This window comes from Pezoporus occidentalis, unplaced genomic scaffold (assembly GCF_034315485.1).
Source record: "Pezoporus occidentalis ecotype Australia unplaced genomic scaffold, CSIRO_AGI_Poc_V1 ctg52, whole genome shotgun sequence".
In the NCBI taxonomy this organism is placed as follows: Eukaryota; Metazoa; Chordata; class Aves; order Psittaciformes; family Psittacidae; genus Pezoporus; species Pezoporus occidentalis.
This window is the reverse complement of record NW_026915858.1, coordinates 1,188,568-1,207,865: the sequence shown is the minus strand read 5'-3', so window position 1 is coordinate 1,207,865 and position 19,298 is coordinate 1,188,568. Positions and strand designations below refer to the sequence as shown.

The 19,298-nt window shown below is 36.0% G+C and overlaps 1 protein-coding gene across 1 annotated transcript in view; it reads left to right on the top strand.

Moving 5' to 3' along the window:
- WDR64 (WD repeat domain 64) overlaps positions 1 to 19,298 on the top strand; it is a 62,235-nt gene that overhangs the window by 4,431 nt on the left and 38,506 nt on the right. Inside the window, exons 3-9 of the mRNA XM_062637368.1 lie at positions 3,728 to 3,830; positions 4,352 to 4,455; positions 6,855 to 6,884; positions 10,606 to 10,704; positions 11,797 to 12,011; positions 12,494 to 12,628; positions 15,314 to 15,393. Of these exons, the coding sequence (XP_062493352.1) occupies positions 3,728 to 3,830; positions 4,352 to 4,455; positions 6,855 to 6,884; positions 10,606 to 10,704; positions 11,797 to 12,011; positions 12,494 to 12,628; positions 15,314 to 15,393 (766 nt within the window). The remainder of the gene's footprint in view (positions 1 to 3,727; positions 3,831 to 4,351; positions 4,456 to 6,854; positions 6,885 to 10,605; positions 10,705 to 11,796; positions 12,012 to 12,493; positions 12,629 to 15,313; positions 15,394 to 19,298) is intronic.

Sequence of the window (19,298 nt, the reverse complement as noted above, 5' to 3'; positions counted from 1 at the left end):
CTGAAGGAAGCTCAGTTTGTTTACTGGAATGAGCGTTTTTGACTCCAAAACCTTACTTGAGGTTTCCAATGCAATCAGACTTGTTAGCTGGGTTACATAATTACACAGGCAAGCACAGTATGCTAATGAAGGAAGTGAAGCCCCTTTAGTTTCCTTATGAAATGTGTGCGCAATTTGCTTAGGATAAAATTCTCCAGAAATCATTTTTGTGAGCATTCGTCAGATTTTACCGTGAGCTGACTGATGACAGCCTTTTAAAATACCCTGTGTATAAAATTTCCTGAGAAAAGAGGAGTGTGGCATTCAATGAATCTTCAGCATCTCACAGTATGCATTTCATTAGAAGATGGATATCGGTGAGATTATAATAAGTGCTGTAAGGAGTGAAATAAAAATATTTGTTATTTCTCTGTTCAAAAGAATCCTGATTAAAGTATTCATGTTGGAGGTTTTTATTTATTTTCTCCTGTGGGGAGAAATATTTAGTATTATGTAAATGGAAATTCATTCATGATGGAGGTGATAATTCAGTTATGAAATAGACAAAGATCAGACTATTTAATCAGCTTCAATCTGACATGGATTTCTTTACTTTGAAACAGCATTATCCATGAGTTTGAAATAAAATACTGCATGGAAAACCTGCAGTGAGTTTTTTTGGGTGTTTTGTTTTCTTTCCATTTAGAGGGAAATGTGACGGTGATAAGTATTGCAAGCTATCTAAACATTGTGGAACATAAAGCTAAGCTCCTTTCAGGTCAAAAGGTTAAGATTTACTTTATGGGTAGTGTGGGTATAGAGAGTCAGGGTATAGAGAAAGAGTTGAAAACTGAAGTAAGAAAACTGCTGACTCCTGGAATTCTCTAGATTTAGCTTGCACTGAAACAGAATAATCATTGCATTGATCAATTGATTGTTGTCTAAGCCTAATTTGCATCAACCATAACTTCAATGTCAGCTTTTTGATCTACTGCAATTGTGGTAACATCCTATCTGTAATGATTGCATCAAACCAGGTATTTACAGGTTTATTTGAATGGGTTCAAATAAAATAAAATAGGGTTGGTTTGTGTTCTATGTATTATGTGGTGGTGGTCTTTTCAAAGTTTGGTTTCTTGAAAAACTGTACGTTTTCAAAATGGTTCAGGTAATCCTGAAGAGGTACTGGAGTCGGGAATGAAGCCATGTATCATTGAAAAGCTACTTTTCTGCAACATCCTAAATAGCCATCACAGTTTCAGCTGTTTGTGCTCCAGTTTTCTAATGTGATTTTTTTTTTTCCAAAAAAGGACTGTATTTCATCCCTGTTCTGCTGAGTTCCCCTGCTGCTTTTAGCACTGCTGAGCATGCCCTCGGTCTCAAAAGTTAAGGAAGAGGGATCCACGTCACTGTGCTCCTTTGATATTTCTCTTTTATCATCTCTGCCTCTCTTTCCTCCCACCCTTCTTTCCCAGAACTCTGTCCCTGACCCTTTGTTCCCCTCTTACTGCTCTCACAGATCTTATTTTCTTTCAAATTTACCTCTCCATATCTGGCCTCTTTTTAGCTTGACAGAATCTTCCAAATATATTTCCATGACCTAAAGGGTCACAGTCTTGTGTAAGTGTTCTTATTTCTTCCTGACATTTCTCTTTTTCAAGTACCTCCATGTTCAAGGGTTTCCTAAGTTCCCAGCAGTCTCCACAACAGTATCCCCATACTCAAAGGCCACTATTTTATTCAAAAAAACAAACCAAAACAAAACAATAAACAACCCAACATTAAAGGAATTTAAAACCTTCTCTTTAACCTTTGTTAAATTAGGATCTACCCTTAGTCATACACTGGACAGTCTAGCAGCTATCATTTATCAATGGCTTGGGAAATCGGCTTCTGCATCCCTTTCCTAAATGTAGCTGGCACTTTGAAAGCTCTATTTTTCTAATGCCAAACATCTGAGAGACATATAAAATGCATTTTGAGTCATCTTTTATGCTCTTTGTCAACCTCTGGTAGACATTATGGGGTGGAGCTTGTTGGTATCCCCTGTCTCTGTGCTGGAGTCAGCAGAAGACATTTATACACCTGAAAGGGATTTCCAAGATGCCCTTTCTTTGGCAGTGTTCTGCCTGCTGAGCAGAAGTTCAGATGTAGCACCATCTCATGTATATAAGAAGCATGACAGGGTACACCTAGGTGTCTCACTGATCTGAGAACTTCCATCTTTGTTGGCTTTAGGGCAGCTACTGGCCTAGCCCAACCATTGCATCTGGCATCTTGTCAGGATTTGGGAGTGACCTGATGCTGGGTCAGTCTGTCATTAAAGAAAAAGTCACAAGGCTGTGGCATTTCACGACACGGACTCAAGTTGATGAGGAGATTCAAATCCAACTTTATTACCACCAAGCCCATTTTTATCCCCTTGTTCAGTACTTTCCCAACCTGCACAAGCATGCCACGTTCAATCTCCAGGCAAATAGTCCAATCACAATGCTGCAGACCCTCTCACAACCTCCACACCTTCAACAGATTCCCACCACAACTACATCCTGGCCCGTCCTCCCAAGGCTTGTTTTTCGACCTTCTCTGTCCTTCAGCATTCCAACTCATCGCCCCAGGGCTTGTCAAGCACCAAGGCCTCAGAACTCACTCCCAAACTGTCTTCATGCAAATCTATTGCCTTCACTCCCCGCACAAGGTGATATTACAAGAAACTAGGAAGAGTGATGTAAGGGTCTGTAATAGACAAATAATGTATTGACTGATGATGTATGGTAGAAAATTGTGTGCGTGGTAAGGAGGGAGCTGGGAAGTGAAAGATGAAGAGTAATGTTGTGTAAGAATATTTTTCTTTTTTAAAAGATGTACATCTGAATCTCTCAAAGGAGAAAAATGTGAGTTCTGTTGTATAGTATGAAAAATACTGAGCTAGAAAACAGTGCAAAGTTTTGTCTAGCATCCAAAGGGGCATTGCTTTTAGAACTCATGGAAGTCTATATATATAATGTCCATTATATATACTGAGAAAGGAGGTTAAAAAATCTGTGGTGCAGTGTGGCTGAACTTGTTTCCTGAGGAAATGTACACGGGTATAGAGCTTGTGGTTTGGAGAACTGAAACACTGAAGTATTATCACACCCTGGAACAGAAATGAGCTACTTACCTGGATAGTCTGTGTAGGGGTTCTCTGTCATGATCAGTAAAAATGCAACATTGCCTGGCTTAGGGTTAGCTGAAAAAGAACTTTAAAAAAATGGGCAAAAGGGGATTACTTTTTCTGTATGGAAAAGCTCTTCTTCTGTGTAGGCTAAACCACTATTTTGCTTTGAATCTCTCAGTTTATAGAGACGTCAATTTGTCTGCCTTTTACTGATTTTAATTTCAGCTGAGGTCTGGCTGAGGAAGCACAAGTAGCTTAACTGGGAAAGGGAAACTGGAGATGATAATTTACAAACAGTCGTTAGGAGGCAAAGCTGTATGAACAGCTTCATCAATTAGATGGCTTTTATTTCTAGAAGCCCTGTGTGTGCTGGCTTCTTTCCAAACATTCAAGAAACATTGTGATCTTAGTAGCAGATCTCAGAAATCTAAAATTATATTGACAGATAAGGTTAAGGCAAATAACATTAGAAAACTTACTGAAAGGATATTAAATGAGGAAAATGTCAGATAAATATTTGACTTTATGCATGTAAACAAATATTCCAGAAGTAGTTTTATTATAAATTGCCTGGTTTGTTCTGTTTAGATTTTTGGCTGTTTCTTAGGAGAAAGTGATGGCATGTCTTCCCAGCTGAAAGAAGAAAACATGGTTTTTCTTCTATCCAAAAAACAGCAGATTGCTCATACAGGTAATATACTTCATTTTGTATCCAAAACTAATATTTTTTAATGCTGTGTGTTGCACATTTTAGTGGAAGTACAGAGATAAGATTGTATTTCTGTCTTTGCTTATTATTCATGAGTCTTTTTCTTCTTATGTAGTCCAGAATATGTTTTTTTTACTAAACTTACTGCATCTGAACATTCCACTGCTGCCTTGCCCAATTGTTCATTTTCCCAGATTATTCTGAAAATATTAATGGTCTGACTCTGAGTATTTATTTATGCAGTTACTTATTTATTACTCTGCGTTTCTGTAATTTTCAAATAATATAAAAAGACCTAGCACATCCATAATGCATTAGTGATATTTGAAGGTGAAACATGATTATTTAAATCAAGTATAGGATAATGTATAGTATAATGCACTACTGTCATGGAGTTGGTACCAATATCATTTCAAGAAGAGAAAATGTTGTTGATACTATGATTTAATTTGTTTAGATTTTTTGTGTCTGGAAGATGAAGAGTAATATTTTGTCATTGACAGTTGTGAAGAGAGATGATGCGATTAAGGGTATAGTGAAGGTGCCCCATCTGGATTTCATAGTAACATCCTCTCAGAAAGGAGTGCTAACTGTTTTTAACAAGCAGGTAATTCTGACTCAAACAAACTTAATTTTTCCATTAGGCAGCATAGATGGGAACTGGGTGAACTGTGATCCAGGATGCAAACTTACCCATTAAAAAAAAAATTTAAAAAATCTAGGTATCTTTTTTAATTAAAGTTAACTTTTTCTATCTTTTTTAAATACAGTAGGAAATATACACTGTGATTTTCAATTATAAACCTACTGAACAGTCCATAAAAGTTGATAGAAAGTAGAGATAGCTAATAAGAAACATTCTTAACAGAAGGTAGTTTAATAGAAATATTATTTATTATTAGAAATATTACGTATTTCTTTTTAGAAAAAGTTTTCCTTAATACAAAATATGCTACTGTAATTAACTTTTGCATATCTAATGGAAACCAGGGAATTAACTATTTTCTACAACTACACAAAATATCTAGAATGGGCAGAAATCATTATCAGTTGTTTGCAAAGAAGAGTTACTCAATATAGCAACATCTAGAAACCTGAAAGTATTGAATTTTCTGACAGTCTACATGATACTGCTTTGCAGTAACTCCCTTAGCAGACTCTAAAAGAGCACCATTTTAAGTAGAAGTTCAGGTTCAAGATGCTGTTAAAGTAAAATTTGGAAATTATTATCCCAGATTATCATGTTACTATTTAGAGGTACACATTTCTGGATGCTATGAGGTACATCACACATCTATACTCATTGACACTTTACATTTGAACAATTTTCATACAACCAGTTTGATAAAAATTGCTTCAAACAATACAATAAAGCTTTAACACAGCACTAATCCTTTCTAGGAGCTTTAGCTAATTATTGCATAATGCTTATGAAAGGAGCACGTAAGGCAAGAAAGTACTCTTGTGGATGATTAGGCAACAAAGCAGTAATGCAGTTTTGGTAAATACTAAAATAATTTATTTGAAAGCCTAGTTCTCTGTCCTCTGACGTATTATCCCTCTATCTGCAAAAAATAATTGCACTAAGTATTGTGTTAAAAATAGCTCTCTTCCCCACCCCCTGCTTCTCCATGCTGCTTTCAACTTGAATTGCTGCCTCCTCATAGACTGGACTGATGTCACTCTGACATCAGTGACTGCAGTGTAAATGACCTTACACCCAGCAGCTTAACGCAGCAAATTAGACCTCAAATCTCATGTATAAAACTGTATGTTCTGCAAATGACTAAGGCATTACAACAGCAGTCATTTACTCATGATGCAGTCTCTGATCTCTGTTGATCTGAGCAAATGACTTTTGACTTCATTAGAATTTCTCTGATATATCTTCATGCAAGCAAGAGAAAACTTTAGTTCTTTAGCATTGCAATCATTTTGAGTCCTCCTGCTGGAATATGACTCCAGATCACAAAAGCAAATGTAGAGTTAGCAACTTTTGTATCATTCTTCTACTCTCAAACACCAAGGATTTGGAAAGAGCTGGCATTAAAATTTCAGCTAGTGAGTTGTTTTCTCTAGTTTGGCTTTGCAGCATATTGGTAAGAGAATATGAAGATGCCGCTTTGTAGGACTTGTGTTCTGGGTGAAGGGGCCAAAATATGAGTACGTGAGCAGTGAATTGACAAATAGAGAGGGTTGGTTTTGTATAATTGTTGCATTTTAAAGATTATTAAACATAAGGTGTTCTTGGATGCACATATATCCTACAGAAGTCAGCATGTTCTATGTACATGAATGAATAATATTTGGTCAGGCAATCCTGTCTCTATTGGATGATGGTGACAGGTATGCTTACCACCCTGGGATTTTAAACGCTTCAGAGCCATACACTACGCTGTTCACTAATAGTTTGCTGAAAAATGCTGTGCCATGGGTATTTGTATTTGCAGCCTGAAGTGCTACTTGTACCTAGTATTTTGCTGGCACTAGTTGGTGTGTAATCTCAGTCAGCAGTAGCTTGGGTTTCTATATGTCACATCCTACTTCTTCCAGGATTTGAAGCTGTTCTAGCTGTGAAGGACCATTAGAAGCGCAATTCTATCAGAAGAACAGCTGATCTGTACTCCACATTAAAAAAAAAAATGGTACGGTTTCACTTATTTAGCTCACTTCAATTTAAAAATAAACCCAAACCAAACAAAAAAACCCGACCAAACAAAACAAAAAAATCCCCAAACCAAAACAAACCCCCCACAACCAAAAACCCCCCACAAACCAACAAACAAAGCACTGTGAGAGAAAGAGAGGGGTTTTTAGTTCCTCAGTATATAGGGGGCACACAAGTAGGTTAAAGATCTTTCTCAGAAGACCTTAACTGCAGATTCCTTCTGTTGAGTACTGTTGTTCTGTTCTACCTGTGATAGAGGTGAGCTGTCTGTCTTCAGACTTTTAATTTAATTGTAAACTTGTTGTTGTGACAGCATATATTTATTTGTTTTTTTTCAGATGAAGGTTCTGGCAAACACCTCTATTGAAGTAAGTTCACTTTCCTCCTGTGAAATGAATTAAAAATCGGCAGGCACTAAAATGAAAGAATTAGAAACTTAGCATTATTCTAATGCTACTGCCAGCCTTGAGACTTCTGCATAATTTGTCATAGGGTGCCATAGGTTGGTGTAATTTAAGTAGTAGTAGTTTCTCTGGAATTATTAGAGACAAATTTAGAGACAATCTTAAGAATGATTCAGTTATACACATGTAAGCACTTCTGCTGCTTGTTACAGGAAACTTCAATTTCTTTATGCTGGATCTTTCCCTGACTGTCAACTTCTAATAAATTGGTGCAATAAACACATTTTTTGATACTTTTGCTGTTATATTGTCAAATATAACATATAAAGTCTATAAATAATGCAAAAGGAAAGGATAAATTGGGGGTATGTTTTACTAATTCTTGCTTTCTTCTGGCATATAAAAATTGCATGTTATGTGTTGAAACCTGATTTTTTCAGCTACATTTTTAGACTCCCAGTTAGTAATTAGAATATTTATCTTCTATAGAGAGGAGAATCTTAGAAAAGAAAATCTGTCTAGGCCAACATTTTCTCCCTCTTGGAGTATTCATTGCTTCTCTAGCTTTCTTCTTTCACTCAAAGTTCACATTCAGATGCTGTATGGAAAATACGAATGTGTACATCATATGGTTTTATTTGTATATGTATTAGACATAAGTTGATGTATGTAGCCTTTATATAGATCCTCTAAAAGAACCTTCATATGAATAGGCATTCTTGTTTACTCTTCAAGCCAGAAGTGGGTTTAATACTTCTTAGGTTGTCATTTCTGTCATTTTTTCCTCTCCTTTTTAGTGAAATAATATCTTAATGATATGTCTCTAAGCTAGTGGATGCTACAGTACAATGGCTAGGATGGTTCACTGGAAAAGAAAAATCAAGCTCAATTTTCCTTGACTGGTTTTCAAATGTTTATTTAACTGCAAGCTGGCCTTTCCCTTCATGAATTACATAGACTTGTTCCTATTTGGAGTAAAATCAGACAGAACGGAAGGCACAAGTTATTCCAACATCTGTTACCCTTTCACTGTTAATTATTTAGGAGAGTAATAGTCCTCAAACCAATGAAAGAAGAGTTTTCCCTGAGAACATGCTAAGCATCGGTGTACCTTTCCCTAGCAATGTGTAGGTGCCTACCAGCTAAGAGTTGACAAGTTCTGGTTTGACAGCGTGATTTTGTAGTCACAGATGCTGTGACAAGACAGGGAAGCTGAAGCCGATGGCCTTACCCTATTTGGTGACTCAGCATCATTAGCTACATGGAGAGAATAGTGAGGGAGAAACTTATCCAGAATTGTATAATAAAACTGGAGCTAAAATTATTCTGTAGATTGGTGGGAGGCAGAGACTCTGCCTCCCTGAAAAGTGTAAGTATATAGAATAACTTAGTTTCTAATGTAATTAAGACACTACCTAAATTTTGTAAAGTTTAGATGCTTAGTTGTGGAAAGTTAAATGTTTCTCATTTTTCCTGGATGTGAGAGGTTGAATCTCATTTATCTCTGTGTATGAAAATCTAAAATTAATTAATTGACTCAAGTGGCTATATCAGATTTTGAAAGGGGCAAAGGGTCCCTATCATTCATTTCTACCATTAGTGAGAAATGATCTAGCTTTCTCTATTCAGTTATTCTATCCTGTGGAAAGAGCTCTGATCTCAGCTGAAGGAAAAACTCAGAAGTCTGTGTCATGTGTGAGCACCCAGTAAATACCCAGTGCATTTTTACCTCCAGGTAGACATGGGATAAGAAGAAAAAGACAGGATTTCACAGGATGTTGAAGAAGTTACTTATAGCTCCTCTAGAAGAAAGCGTCAGGAGAGTAGACTTTGAGAGTAGGCCTTGGGGCAGAGGTTAGAGGAAAATGTTTGCTCTTTGAAACATTTAAAAAAACATGTCTGAAAAATGGTAGCTCAATCCTGGACATGTGAACATTGTTGTTCCAATATTTTGCTTAATTCCTCTGCTAGAATTAGTAAATTGTGTCCCAAGAGCATGTCCCCTGCCTGCCTGAATGATAACAGCCATTTTCACTCTGTCCTGTGTCCTCAAAGTATTTGAATCTGACCTTCAGTGTGGGAAACCAGAATACTAGCCTTGAGCTAATATGCCTAAAATACATTTAAGTATAATGAAGATATTTCCCTTGAGTTGCCAAGCTAATGTCTAGCCTTTCCCACCCATTCTTCCTTAACTATTGTCAGACATCAGACTTTCTTCTAACTTCCAAGATTATATTCACAGGTTAACTGAGCTGTTTCTCCCAGATAGGTGAGAAATACTTTGTGTTCAGCTGGGATAAGTCCCCTCTCAAGGCATATAGTGACTGACTTGGAAAGATTCAGTTACCAGGACTGCATATAACTTTTCAACAGAGGGGGACATTTGATTTGTATATAAGGACTAGTCATGCCTTCTCGGGCCACTGTCCTGTAATGTGATTTGTTCTGTTTAATAATTTCAAAGTAATATCATAGATTCTTGGTTGTATCTCTAGGCAAGTATGTGAAATACATTTTTAGTATCAATATTTTAAGTCCTTTCATCAGGGCTTGTTTTACTGCCTAAAATTCAACTACAACACAAAAAGAAAGCAAAGGGACATCTGTCCCTCAGGCTTCGTAAAATCTCAAATGGAAAGATTCTCCTTACTGCTTGGTTTTGATTTTCCTTTTGCCTTTCTACTATCTCAGTACATGTGATAGCCAGGAAAACCTTTGCAAGATGCAGCTCTTTTACTTTGACTGCATCATCACAAGCCAGCACTACAAAATAGTGGCTAAATTAGAAGTGTAAAATCAGCTTTCCCACATCAGTAAGTCATTGTTCTCTGGACACTATTTTAAGGACCCCCAAAAGCCACAGTTGACAAAGTCTTCCATAAGAATTACCAAGCAATCCATAAGGTAATTACCAAGCAATCCATAAGGTATCTGCAGGTCTGACATTTTCTGCATGTTATTGTTGAAAACAGCAGAGTTGAAATCCTTGTAAATGTATTACCACTTGTCCACAGGCCATTAGGAAGGAAAGAAGCTTTCTCATGCAAGTGTTGACATCACTCTGTCAACCAATTTTGCATTCAATAATGGAAATAAAAGTAGAAGTGTCATCAACTGCCTTCAGTTCACTATGGGTTTAGTACTGTGATTTTTGCTTCTGAACTCACTTTGTGGGTATAAACTGTATCTTTAGCAACATAGGTCCTTGTTTTAACTCTTTGTCAAGTATTTCCACTGGAACTAATTTTTAGATACTACAAGGGGTTATAGCTTACTTGAAGAACTGCAATAACAGTGTAACAGTTTAAATGTGTATCAAAAGTTTCTTTGTCACTTTAATCTTGAAAAGAAAGATGTTTCAGTCAGTATTATTTTATAAATGTTTTGAATTATTTTAAAGTAATAGTTAATTCTGCCATTGCACACATAGCAAATGGACCATTTTCCATTTCAATCTCACTCTCATTTAGGAAGGTCCATTACATTTTTGGAGGAAAAAAAAAAAACAGCTATCTATTAATGTTTTAAAAAAATCCAAGCCAAACCCAAAACTCTGGCCAATGTGGTAGTGAATTTGAATCTCTAATCTTAGAATTTGCAGGAGAAATCATTTTACATTAAGATCTGTATATAGAGGTATAGAGAAAATCCTTCTTTAGCTATCTTTTTTTATTTTCATCAGGATACTGCTTGGATCACAGGGTGCGATTTCCTCCCTCAACTGAAATGTGTTGTGGCTGTAACTGAAAGGACAGTCATCATCTGGAACTATAAAAGTCAGGTATTATGTTGGGTCAGGCAAATGTTAAAGAGGAAGCATGAAAAAGATTAGTCTTTGTTTCCAATATAAATTCACTTTTTTTTGTTCTAACAGGATGAAGGCATTAACATTTTTCTTTGTAGGAACTGCATGAAACAGTGGAATTTATATTTTGCACCACATGGGTAAAATATTTTGATGCTCGCCATGCTCAGACAGGTGAATGGAAGCTTTTCTGTCAGTCCAATTTGGAAGGCTCAAAAATTTATTCTCCACGCATTATTCTCCAGGTTTCCTCCAGTCATTACGTCAGCAGGAGTTGAAAGTCTCCTGACTATGACTGAATAGGAGCAGTTCTCATTCAAGACCACAGAAATAACATATAGACAGTTCTATATCTGTTATGTCTCCTTAATGTTTCTGCTACATGGACAGCATTGAAGCAGTTAATTTCTATGGCATTTGAACAGTTGCCAGTTTGGGTTGGCAAGGATGGAGTCAGGCAGTAGAACCAGTGACCAGCATAATGGAGATGACCCAAAATCCCATTTCCAGACCTTCTCAGTCTAGAAAAATGCCACAGTGGCTTGCAGCTGTATTCATTCCAAGTATCTCAATTCCTGAAAATTGAAACACCTGCCCACATAAGTACACTTGGTTCTTCCAGGTTGTATTAATAGTTAGGACTCAAATATAATTTCTTTCTCTGTGTTATTGCTGCATTTAGTGGTTTGAATAATTCTTTAATTTGTCTATTTCCCATTTTCTACTAGACAGCATCTTATTTTTGAACAGGAAACCATAGAGAGTCTTAGCAAATACACCATCCCACTTAGCATGGTGAGATCCTCCCTAAAATTTGTAATTATTTCCTCACTGAAATAGAAGAGTAACCTATGAAATAAAGCCCCAATGAAATCTTTGAAATTTGCATTTAACTTCACTTAGTGATGATCTTCTGTGAGTTTCTAATAGCAGGAAACAGCTCTCACAGGGGGAGCTTGAAAAAACAAAGTCAAGAATTGAATGGTGAAGCGAGTAGATAAGCATGATTTTCAGTTAACTTAAGGGCTTGCATGCAATAGCTAATCAATTACCTACTGTATTTCACAGAATATTTGCTTTGTCATCAAACCAATGGAAAATTGCCTGCTCTGTGTTTGCACGGTGACTATATCAAAGCAAGTGGCTAAGGATACTATCCTAATGGGAGACGATAAGGGTTATGTTTATTTGCTTACTGTGAACAGTGATCACTTGGCATTAAAAAAATGTAAAGGCAAAAGAGAATCACAACTTCAGGTCTTGGACTCCAAAACTTTTCACATGTAAGTTGCTTATGATAAAATAGTATCAGTCTAGCAATTTTGGTTTTCTATTTTGGTTTTCTCCTGAGTACATGGAGGATTAGCTTTTCTGTATAAATTAACCCCATCTACCAAAAAAAGAATTTTTCAAACTGTAGCAAGTGTGATTTGCTTACTGTTGTGTGAAAGAACTGCCATCATTACCAGTAGGGGATCTTACAAGAGAACTTTCAACTTCCATGGAAGAATTCACAATTGCTGTTACCCAGTTTGACATAGGCACAGCTTTATTGTGCCTTATTAGATGGAAGCATAATTGCAAATAGAGAAGTGCATATACAATCCTAATTTTAGCTCTGCTTGCTTTTGGCTCTGTATCTGCCCTGGATATTAAATTTTAGCATAGGTTATGTATAATCTCACAGTAAAAATCCCTGTCTCCCCATGGACATACTGCAGTTGATGCTGGTGTATCCCAATAACATCTGAATTTATATCCCTAGTGTTAAGCGCAAGCTACATGACGACTGGGTTATGAAAGTTAAGTATATTTCTGACCTACGTTGTTTTGGATCCTGCTCCTCAGACAGCATTTGTTCATTTGTTTTGGATGATGTAAAGCGACTAGAGGACAACTTGTAAGTATATCACATCTTCTGAAAAAACAGACCTCTTGCTATATAACTTTGCATGAGATCAGTGCCTTGCAAGGTGCCATCCTGTTGTATGGAAGTTGTCTTTTCTATAAGTACTGTCAATACAAACAAAAATACAACTGCTTAAATGCATAACAATTTTGTTCGTTAGCTTTTGATGTAGGAGACAAGTATCCGTATATGTTCATTACTCACAACCCTTAAAAATAAGTTGTGTTGGCAGTGTTGTTTGCTCCAACTTCTCAGCAGGCTAATTTTAGTTAGAAGAATGATTGCTTTGTTACGTGTATATCATATATCCATTCATTAAAAATTTATATGCACACTAAAATATCTTTAAGTTTCATTTATGGTTTTAATTTCACAATTTCAGTTACATAAGCTTCAACCAACAAAACAATTTATTCTGAGAGCTGTGAAATTGATTTACTATACAGGAAAGAGGTTGTGGCCTCCTTATTTGGCCATATCCTTATTCGTATGGCCATCAGTGCTACAGCTGATTCCAAGCCTTTCTAATCTATGATTTTAGAATAGTTTATAGCCCAATTAGAAAATAGATAATACAAAGACAATCAAATGTAAAGAACTTTAAATAACTTATAGATAGAACTGTTCATTCAAATATCTCAAAGCATTGTAAACATCAGATCAGTTTCACAATTCCTCTGTAAGGTACATCCAGAGAGAAATAGGTTTTGAAAGCTAGTAACAACAATTATGATAATCCAGTTAATGTCTTGTATAATGTAGGCCATAAATATTCACATAATAATTCTTGCATCAATCTAATAATTTCAGTTTTTATGAGCATTGCATGTCTGTTCGGGTTAGGAAAGTGAAATATGAAATACAGCTTGTCCAAGGTCATATACTGTGTAAAGAGAAAAGCTGAGAAACCCCATTTGATTTTGTTAAGAGTTTTGGAATTAATTTGAAGAGAAAGAAAACAAAGACTGCAGAGCCAAAAGTATGGTCAAAAGAGTGTATGCTACCACCTTACATTGTAATACAGAACATTAACTATAAATATCTGGGTAGGTCCTTTTCATTTAACATTGATTATAATTTTGTCTCCAACTGAATAAATACATTTCTCTAAGTAGTTTCATGCAACACCTCAATGAAATTATATTTAGACAACTGAAAAATTACACAGCTGTTAAAATGAAATTAATAGCTCTAAAAATGGGCATGGATCAAATTACTTTGAAATGCCAATTTCATATGTAATTATACTTGAAATATATGACTTACTGGTGCCAACAAAATAAATTTCCCCAGTTAACATTGCAGCCAGCAATTGCTATTGTGCTTGAAGGGGGATGCAATGATCTTATCTCCTATGTGACTGTCAAGTTTCTTTGTGGATAATGGCTGATAAGCAGTTATAATCTTTTCTTGTATCTAAAACTGGGAGGGTGTAGGTGGGATCATAAGGTGCTTCTGTTGGAAGGCCATGACTTGGGCAGGAATTCATGCTGCCAGAAGCCCTTATTCACACTGATGTTGGAAGAGTATCAAGACCATTCATTAAAGAGCCAATAGAGGGTTATATAAAAGTATTACATTAAAGAATTAAGGGAAAAAAGATAATAAATCCTGATGAAGTCTGCCACACATTTATATCAATTAGTTGCTATTTTATATCATTAAGAGAATTGGGACTCCTCTGTTAGAGGTCTGGAAAGAAAGCTTTGCTTCTGCTATGTAATAGGGAGTGAACAGCCTAGAAAGAATAAGCTCTTTCATTAATCTTCAAAGTTTCCAGAGTCTTTTGTAAAATTTACTGTTATCAGTAATGTTTTCAATATCTATGGTTAGAATTTAGCCTGGAATAAATGAACTACCTACTTGTCTGGATTTCAAGGAAAAAAATTAAATGTGTACCCATTTAAATCTGTACAGCCAATTTACATTGACAGTCACTGTTTCCTGGGAGAGACTGGTGTTAGTCATGCTATTGCTCAAAGATCAAGAAAATACGCACTTATTAGTAGGAATGTATGAAACATGGAGAGAGACAAGCAGAAGTTGCTCAAAGGATGGGTTTGGAAGGGACACTGAGATAATCCCAGTCTGTGTTGGGTGTTTGAATTCCTGTGCTTCATCAGTGAATACAACAGAATAATTCAGCTGAGTTCCAGAGGCCTGTGGTCTCTTCATGTTGTTATACAACACAAAATAGATAAAATAGATGCTATGCATTATACAATTATACATAAGCAGCAGAAAAGTAACTGCACTTCATGCAAAAATAGAGGCCATGATACACCTCCATGTATGAAATGGGTAAAGGCAGTTGGTTTGATACTTTCCTCAGTGATTAACTGCTTTAAGCATGGAGATGTGTGTGAGGGTTTACTTTATCAACAGCTACCATTTTAGTATACTGTTTGGAGTATGACTGATAAAGGATTAAGATGTTCAAATCAGAGACTTATTATTTTAATGGAAAGTTCAGTATGTTCCTATTTTATTAATGCTAGTATCACTGTAAGGCTATATAAGTCACTGTTATAAATCAATTTGCTTTTAACAAGAGACTGTATACATTATGCAAACAGCTATTTATATACTATAGAAAAATAAGGTGGAATGACTGTAGACTATTTCCCTAATGTTTCTTACCTGTAATAATTTTTTTTCTTTCATTAATGATTACAGACCTGTAAAGGAATTTTCTGTCCCTAAAGGAGTCAATGCCTTTACATACTGTAGAAAAGCAAAACTAATTGTCACTGGTGGTAAGTACTGGATTTTTTTCTCAAGAGATTGTACTGTTGTGGGGTTTTTTCCCCAGTTAAATAAGATCAAGTAAAGCTGAGTTAGTATCTTAAAAATTTAAATAATTCTTAAGATAGTGTCTTAAATTATAGGAAATAGATGTCTTGCTTTTAATTGCTGGGAGCCTTACTCTGAAAAGATATACTTCCTTAGAGGAATCTATCAAGGGCTCAGTCTGGTTTGGAATCAAGTATCATAGAATCATAGAATGGCTTGGTTGGAAATGACCTTAAGATCATCTAGTTCCAACTCCCCTGCCATGGGCAGGGATGCCTCACCCTAGACCATGTCATCCAAGGCTCTGTGCAACCTGTCCTTGAACACTGCCAGCGATGGAGCATTTACTGCTTCCTTGAACAACCTTTTCCAGTGCTTCTCCACCCTCACAGTAAAGAACTTTTTGTTATATCTAGCCTGAACTTCCCCTATTTATGTTTTAACCTGTTACCTCTTGTCCTACCACTACAGTCCCTGATGAAGCGTCCCTCTCCGGCATCCTTGTAGATCGCTTTCAAATATTGGAAGGTTGCTATGAGGTCTCTACACAGCCTTCTCTTCTCATAAGATAAAACAGGAGAAACAATATGTTGAACTACTCTAAGGCACCTTTCCAAGTCACAGTGATGGTCTTGGCCAGGTTATACACATTATTCCTTGCATTATTAGCAGGGCTCCCATCCTTTCCTATTACTCTTTGGCCATCCTTTCCTGTGTTAAGCAATCAGATCCTATAAAACAGAATGTGGTTAGCATTTCCTACAGGTAAAACTGGAGGATTCTACTGTAGTATTAAAACCAGCATGAAGTGTCGGAATAGTACAGGTCAATTACACAAGAACTAATAAAAGTTTCTGTCACACACTGAAAATTCTTACAGAAATAGCAGAGGAAGAGAAAAATCTGCATAAACTTCCTTCGTAAGACTAGCTATGGTATGCCAGACCAAAGGTCAGCCTAACGCACTATCCCCTCATTGACAGTGACCAGCAATAAAGGCTTATGGCAGAGTATAGGAATAGGGCAGTCATGAAGCAATACTTGCCCTAGGTACATGTGTTAGTTGAAATATCTGTCCTACAGGTAACAAAGCATTAACTTCTCTGAATCTAACACTACTAAAACCTCACGTTTTACTGGAATTCACTGTATGGTTGATATGAGCCATGTCTGAAAAAGATTAATTGAATGTGAAAAAGGTTGGGGAAAACCTATCACACAGAAACTGAAGAGTGCATTTTTTATAACCTAGAAAAATGGTAATTAACAAGGAATATCACTGCTGTCTTTAAAAATATAAGGAGGATAAATATTAGACCACAAATTAGAGCAGATAAGTTTGAGAAGGGTTTTCTGAATAGCAGCAGTTGACGAAAGAAATGCCCTCATCTGCTTAAAATTTTTGAAAGTATAGAGGCTGGAGGCTAGACTTGGAATGCAGAACCTCCTATCCCATCTAAACAGCTACCTAATCAGAATACTGTAGAAGCAGACGAGCTTTCTCAATACTGCGTTTTAATTTGTCTTGACTTTCACTGCACAAAAGTACAGAAAGCATGGGTAACATGACAAAAGCTTAATAATACGGTGTTCAAGGACTCTGTAATGAAGATGTTGAAAAAGTATAAGAATTGTACTTGTAACAATATTTTAGTCTATTTCTGGACCATAACATTTACATATCCTTGAGTTGGAATCCTGTATTGTTTGTTCATTCATTGACCTTCACCTTGATATTAAATGGCATCCTCCTGCCTCTCACCATTATTCCCAGTGCTTAGCTCTGCTGCTTCCTTTAAGCACAAAATTAAATTATTCCTGAGCTAAATTACTAACAGTCACAGGAGACAGTGAGAATGCATGGCCAAAGACAGACAGGAAAGGATCATCTCTTTCAAATTTCACTGTGAAGTTTAGATTAACCAAGGGCTACTATGAAGCTGCACCCAGAATTAAGAATAAAGTTACAGTGCTTGAGAGATCCATCTACTAAAAGTTGAGCTTTAGAGTTCAGTGCTATATTAAGAAAATACCCTGCTCATGATGATGCAATAGTCTGACTAGAGCGCACTATGTTTCTGTATCTCCATATCTGTTGTCTAGCTGAGAAACATGTGTTGATGATCCAGTTAAAACAATCAACGACCAGAGCAGGTGAATAATTCAGGTATCATAATATATAGATTTCTTGGTGACATATGCAAACATTTGCGGAAGCTATGTTCATATGTCACATCCAGCAATTAAAAGAAACAAATCCAACCTTTGATTGTAGGCTAGCTTCTAAAGTATTCAGTGGGGATAAATCTACTAACCACTTTACTAACTCCCAAACTATTGATATTTAGCCAGGTATTTATAGCGCAAATAGTACTCAAAACACTACAATGTATTATTACAATGTGAAGTGACTATTTCAAAAGTCATGTTTTAACAGCCTTACTCTTTCATAATTTATTTAGATGTATTTGAATAAATTAATGAGTTTGTCAGTTCTGTGACTCAACATAATTTTGTCTTCCTGATATCTGACATTTATAATAATGAATAAGAAAGATAAAAGCAAACTTGCTACAGCATTCACTTTTTATGCTAAAAGCTAGACTTCATCCAGTAAAGTGTTAAAAGCCTGATAGTGGCCTAAAATACATAGCCCACAGTAATTTAGAATAACTTTTCTGTGTAGTATTTTGCATTAATATTATGTTGAAGGGTAAAATGATATGGTTTTCTTCTTATTCTGTATCCATTTCAATTCCAATCGTGTCTTACCAGCTCAGGAAACAGCTACAGTTAAAACCAAATTATGTGTATATATAAAAGCTGGAGGTGATCACTTTTAAATGATATGACACAGCAACTTCTAACACTATTAGTTCCTCAAATCCAGGTATGGTTCTTCTGTGAACAATAAAATAGAAGAAAAACAATTAGTAATTTCTAAGTATAGCAGTAGCAGCTTAAGACTGATACAAGGAAGTCCTTTGTACTTGCTTAGTATTCTTTGTGTATTCCTGGCACAAATGAAGTAACTCGTAACATATTTTTCTTTTACTGGCACTATACATTGGCATTGACATTTTCAGGAATTTCTCAAGAATCCTAGTTACAGAAACCACATTTCAGGACTAGTATTAGCCTTCAGAAGCATTGCAGACTCTTTTCTGTGATGCATTCTAAATTTAAGAAGAATATATGACTGCAGAAAAAGAAAGAGACATTGGTCAATATGATAAACATATGAACTTGTGTTAATTTACCAGTTATCTAACTGTTCCAAAGAGGTTTTGTAAATATTACAACCCAAGATTATTTTGAAGTCAGGCTTGAAGGTATGACAAGCTGTTTTAAAGAATAAGGGGTATGTCTGTGTGAGAAAAGCAGTATAGAAAGAAAACACGAGTTATATTTTTCATTTCTATTTTATCAGAGGATGCTAAGCTAGGCCTAGCATTTGTCATTCAAAAATGCTATTGTTCTCAAGGGGGTTCCAACACCATTGAGATGCAGACATCTCAGCAGAACAGTGTAAGCAATGAAAATGATTTGACAAAGCATCACATGTTCAAAAAAGGTATTGGAATCCATAACATCCAGTTAGAATAGAGCTGTGGTCAGAGAATCTGAGTTTAAAAAAAACACCAAAAAACAAGCAAACCAACAAAAGCCTCTCACACACAAAAAAAAACCCAACCAAAAAACAAAACCAAAACCAAACAAATCCATAACAAAATACAACCAAGCCTAGAAAAAAACAAACAACCCCCCAAAACAACCAACCAAACAAAAAAGCAACAACAGACCCTATATATTTTCATAATTATTTAGTTGGGATGAGAGAACACTGAACTGAGCCCATCATGATTTA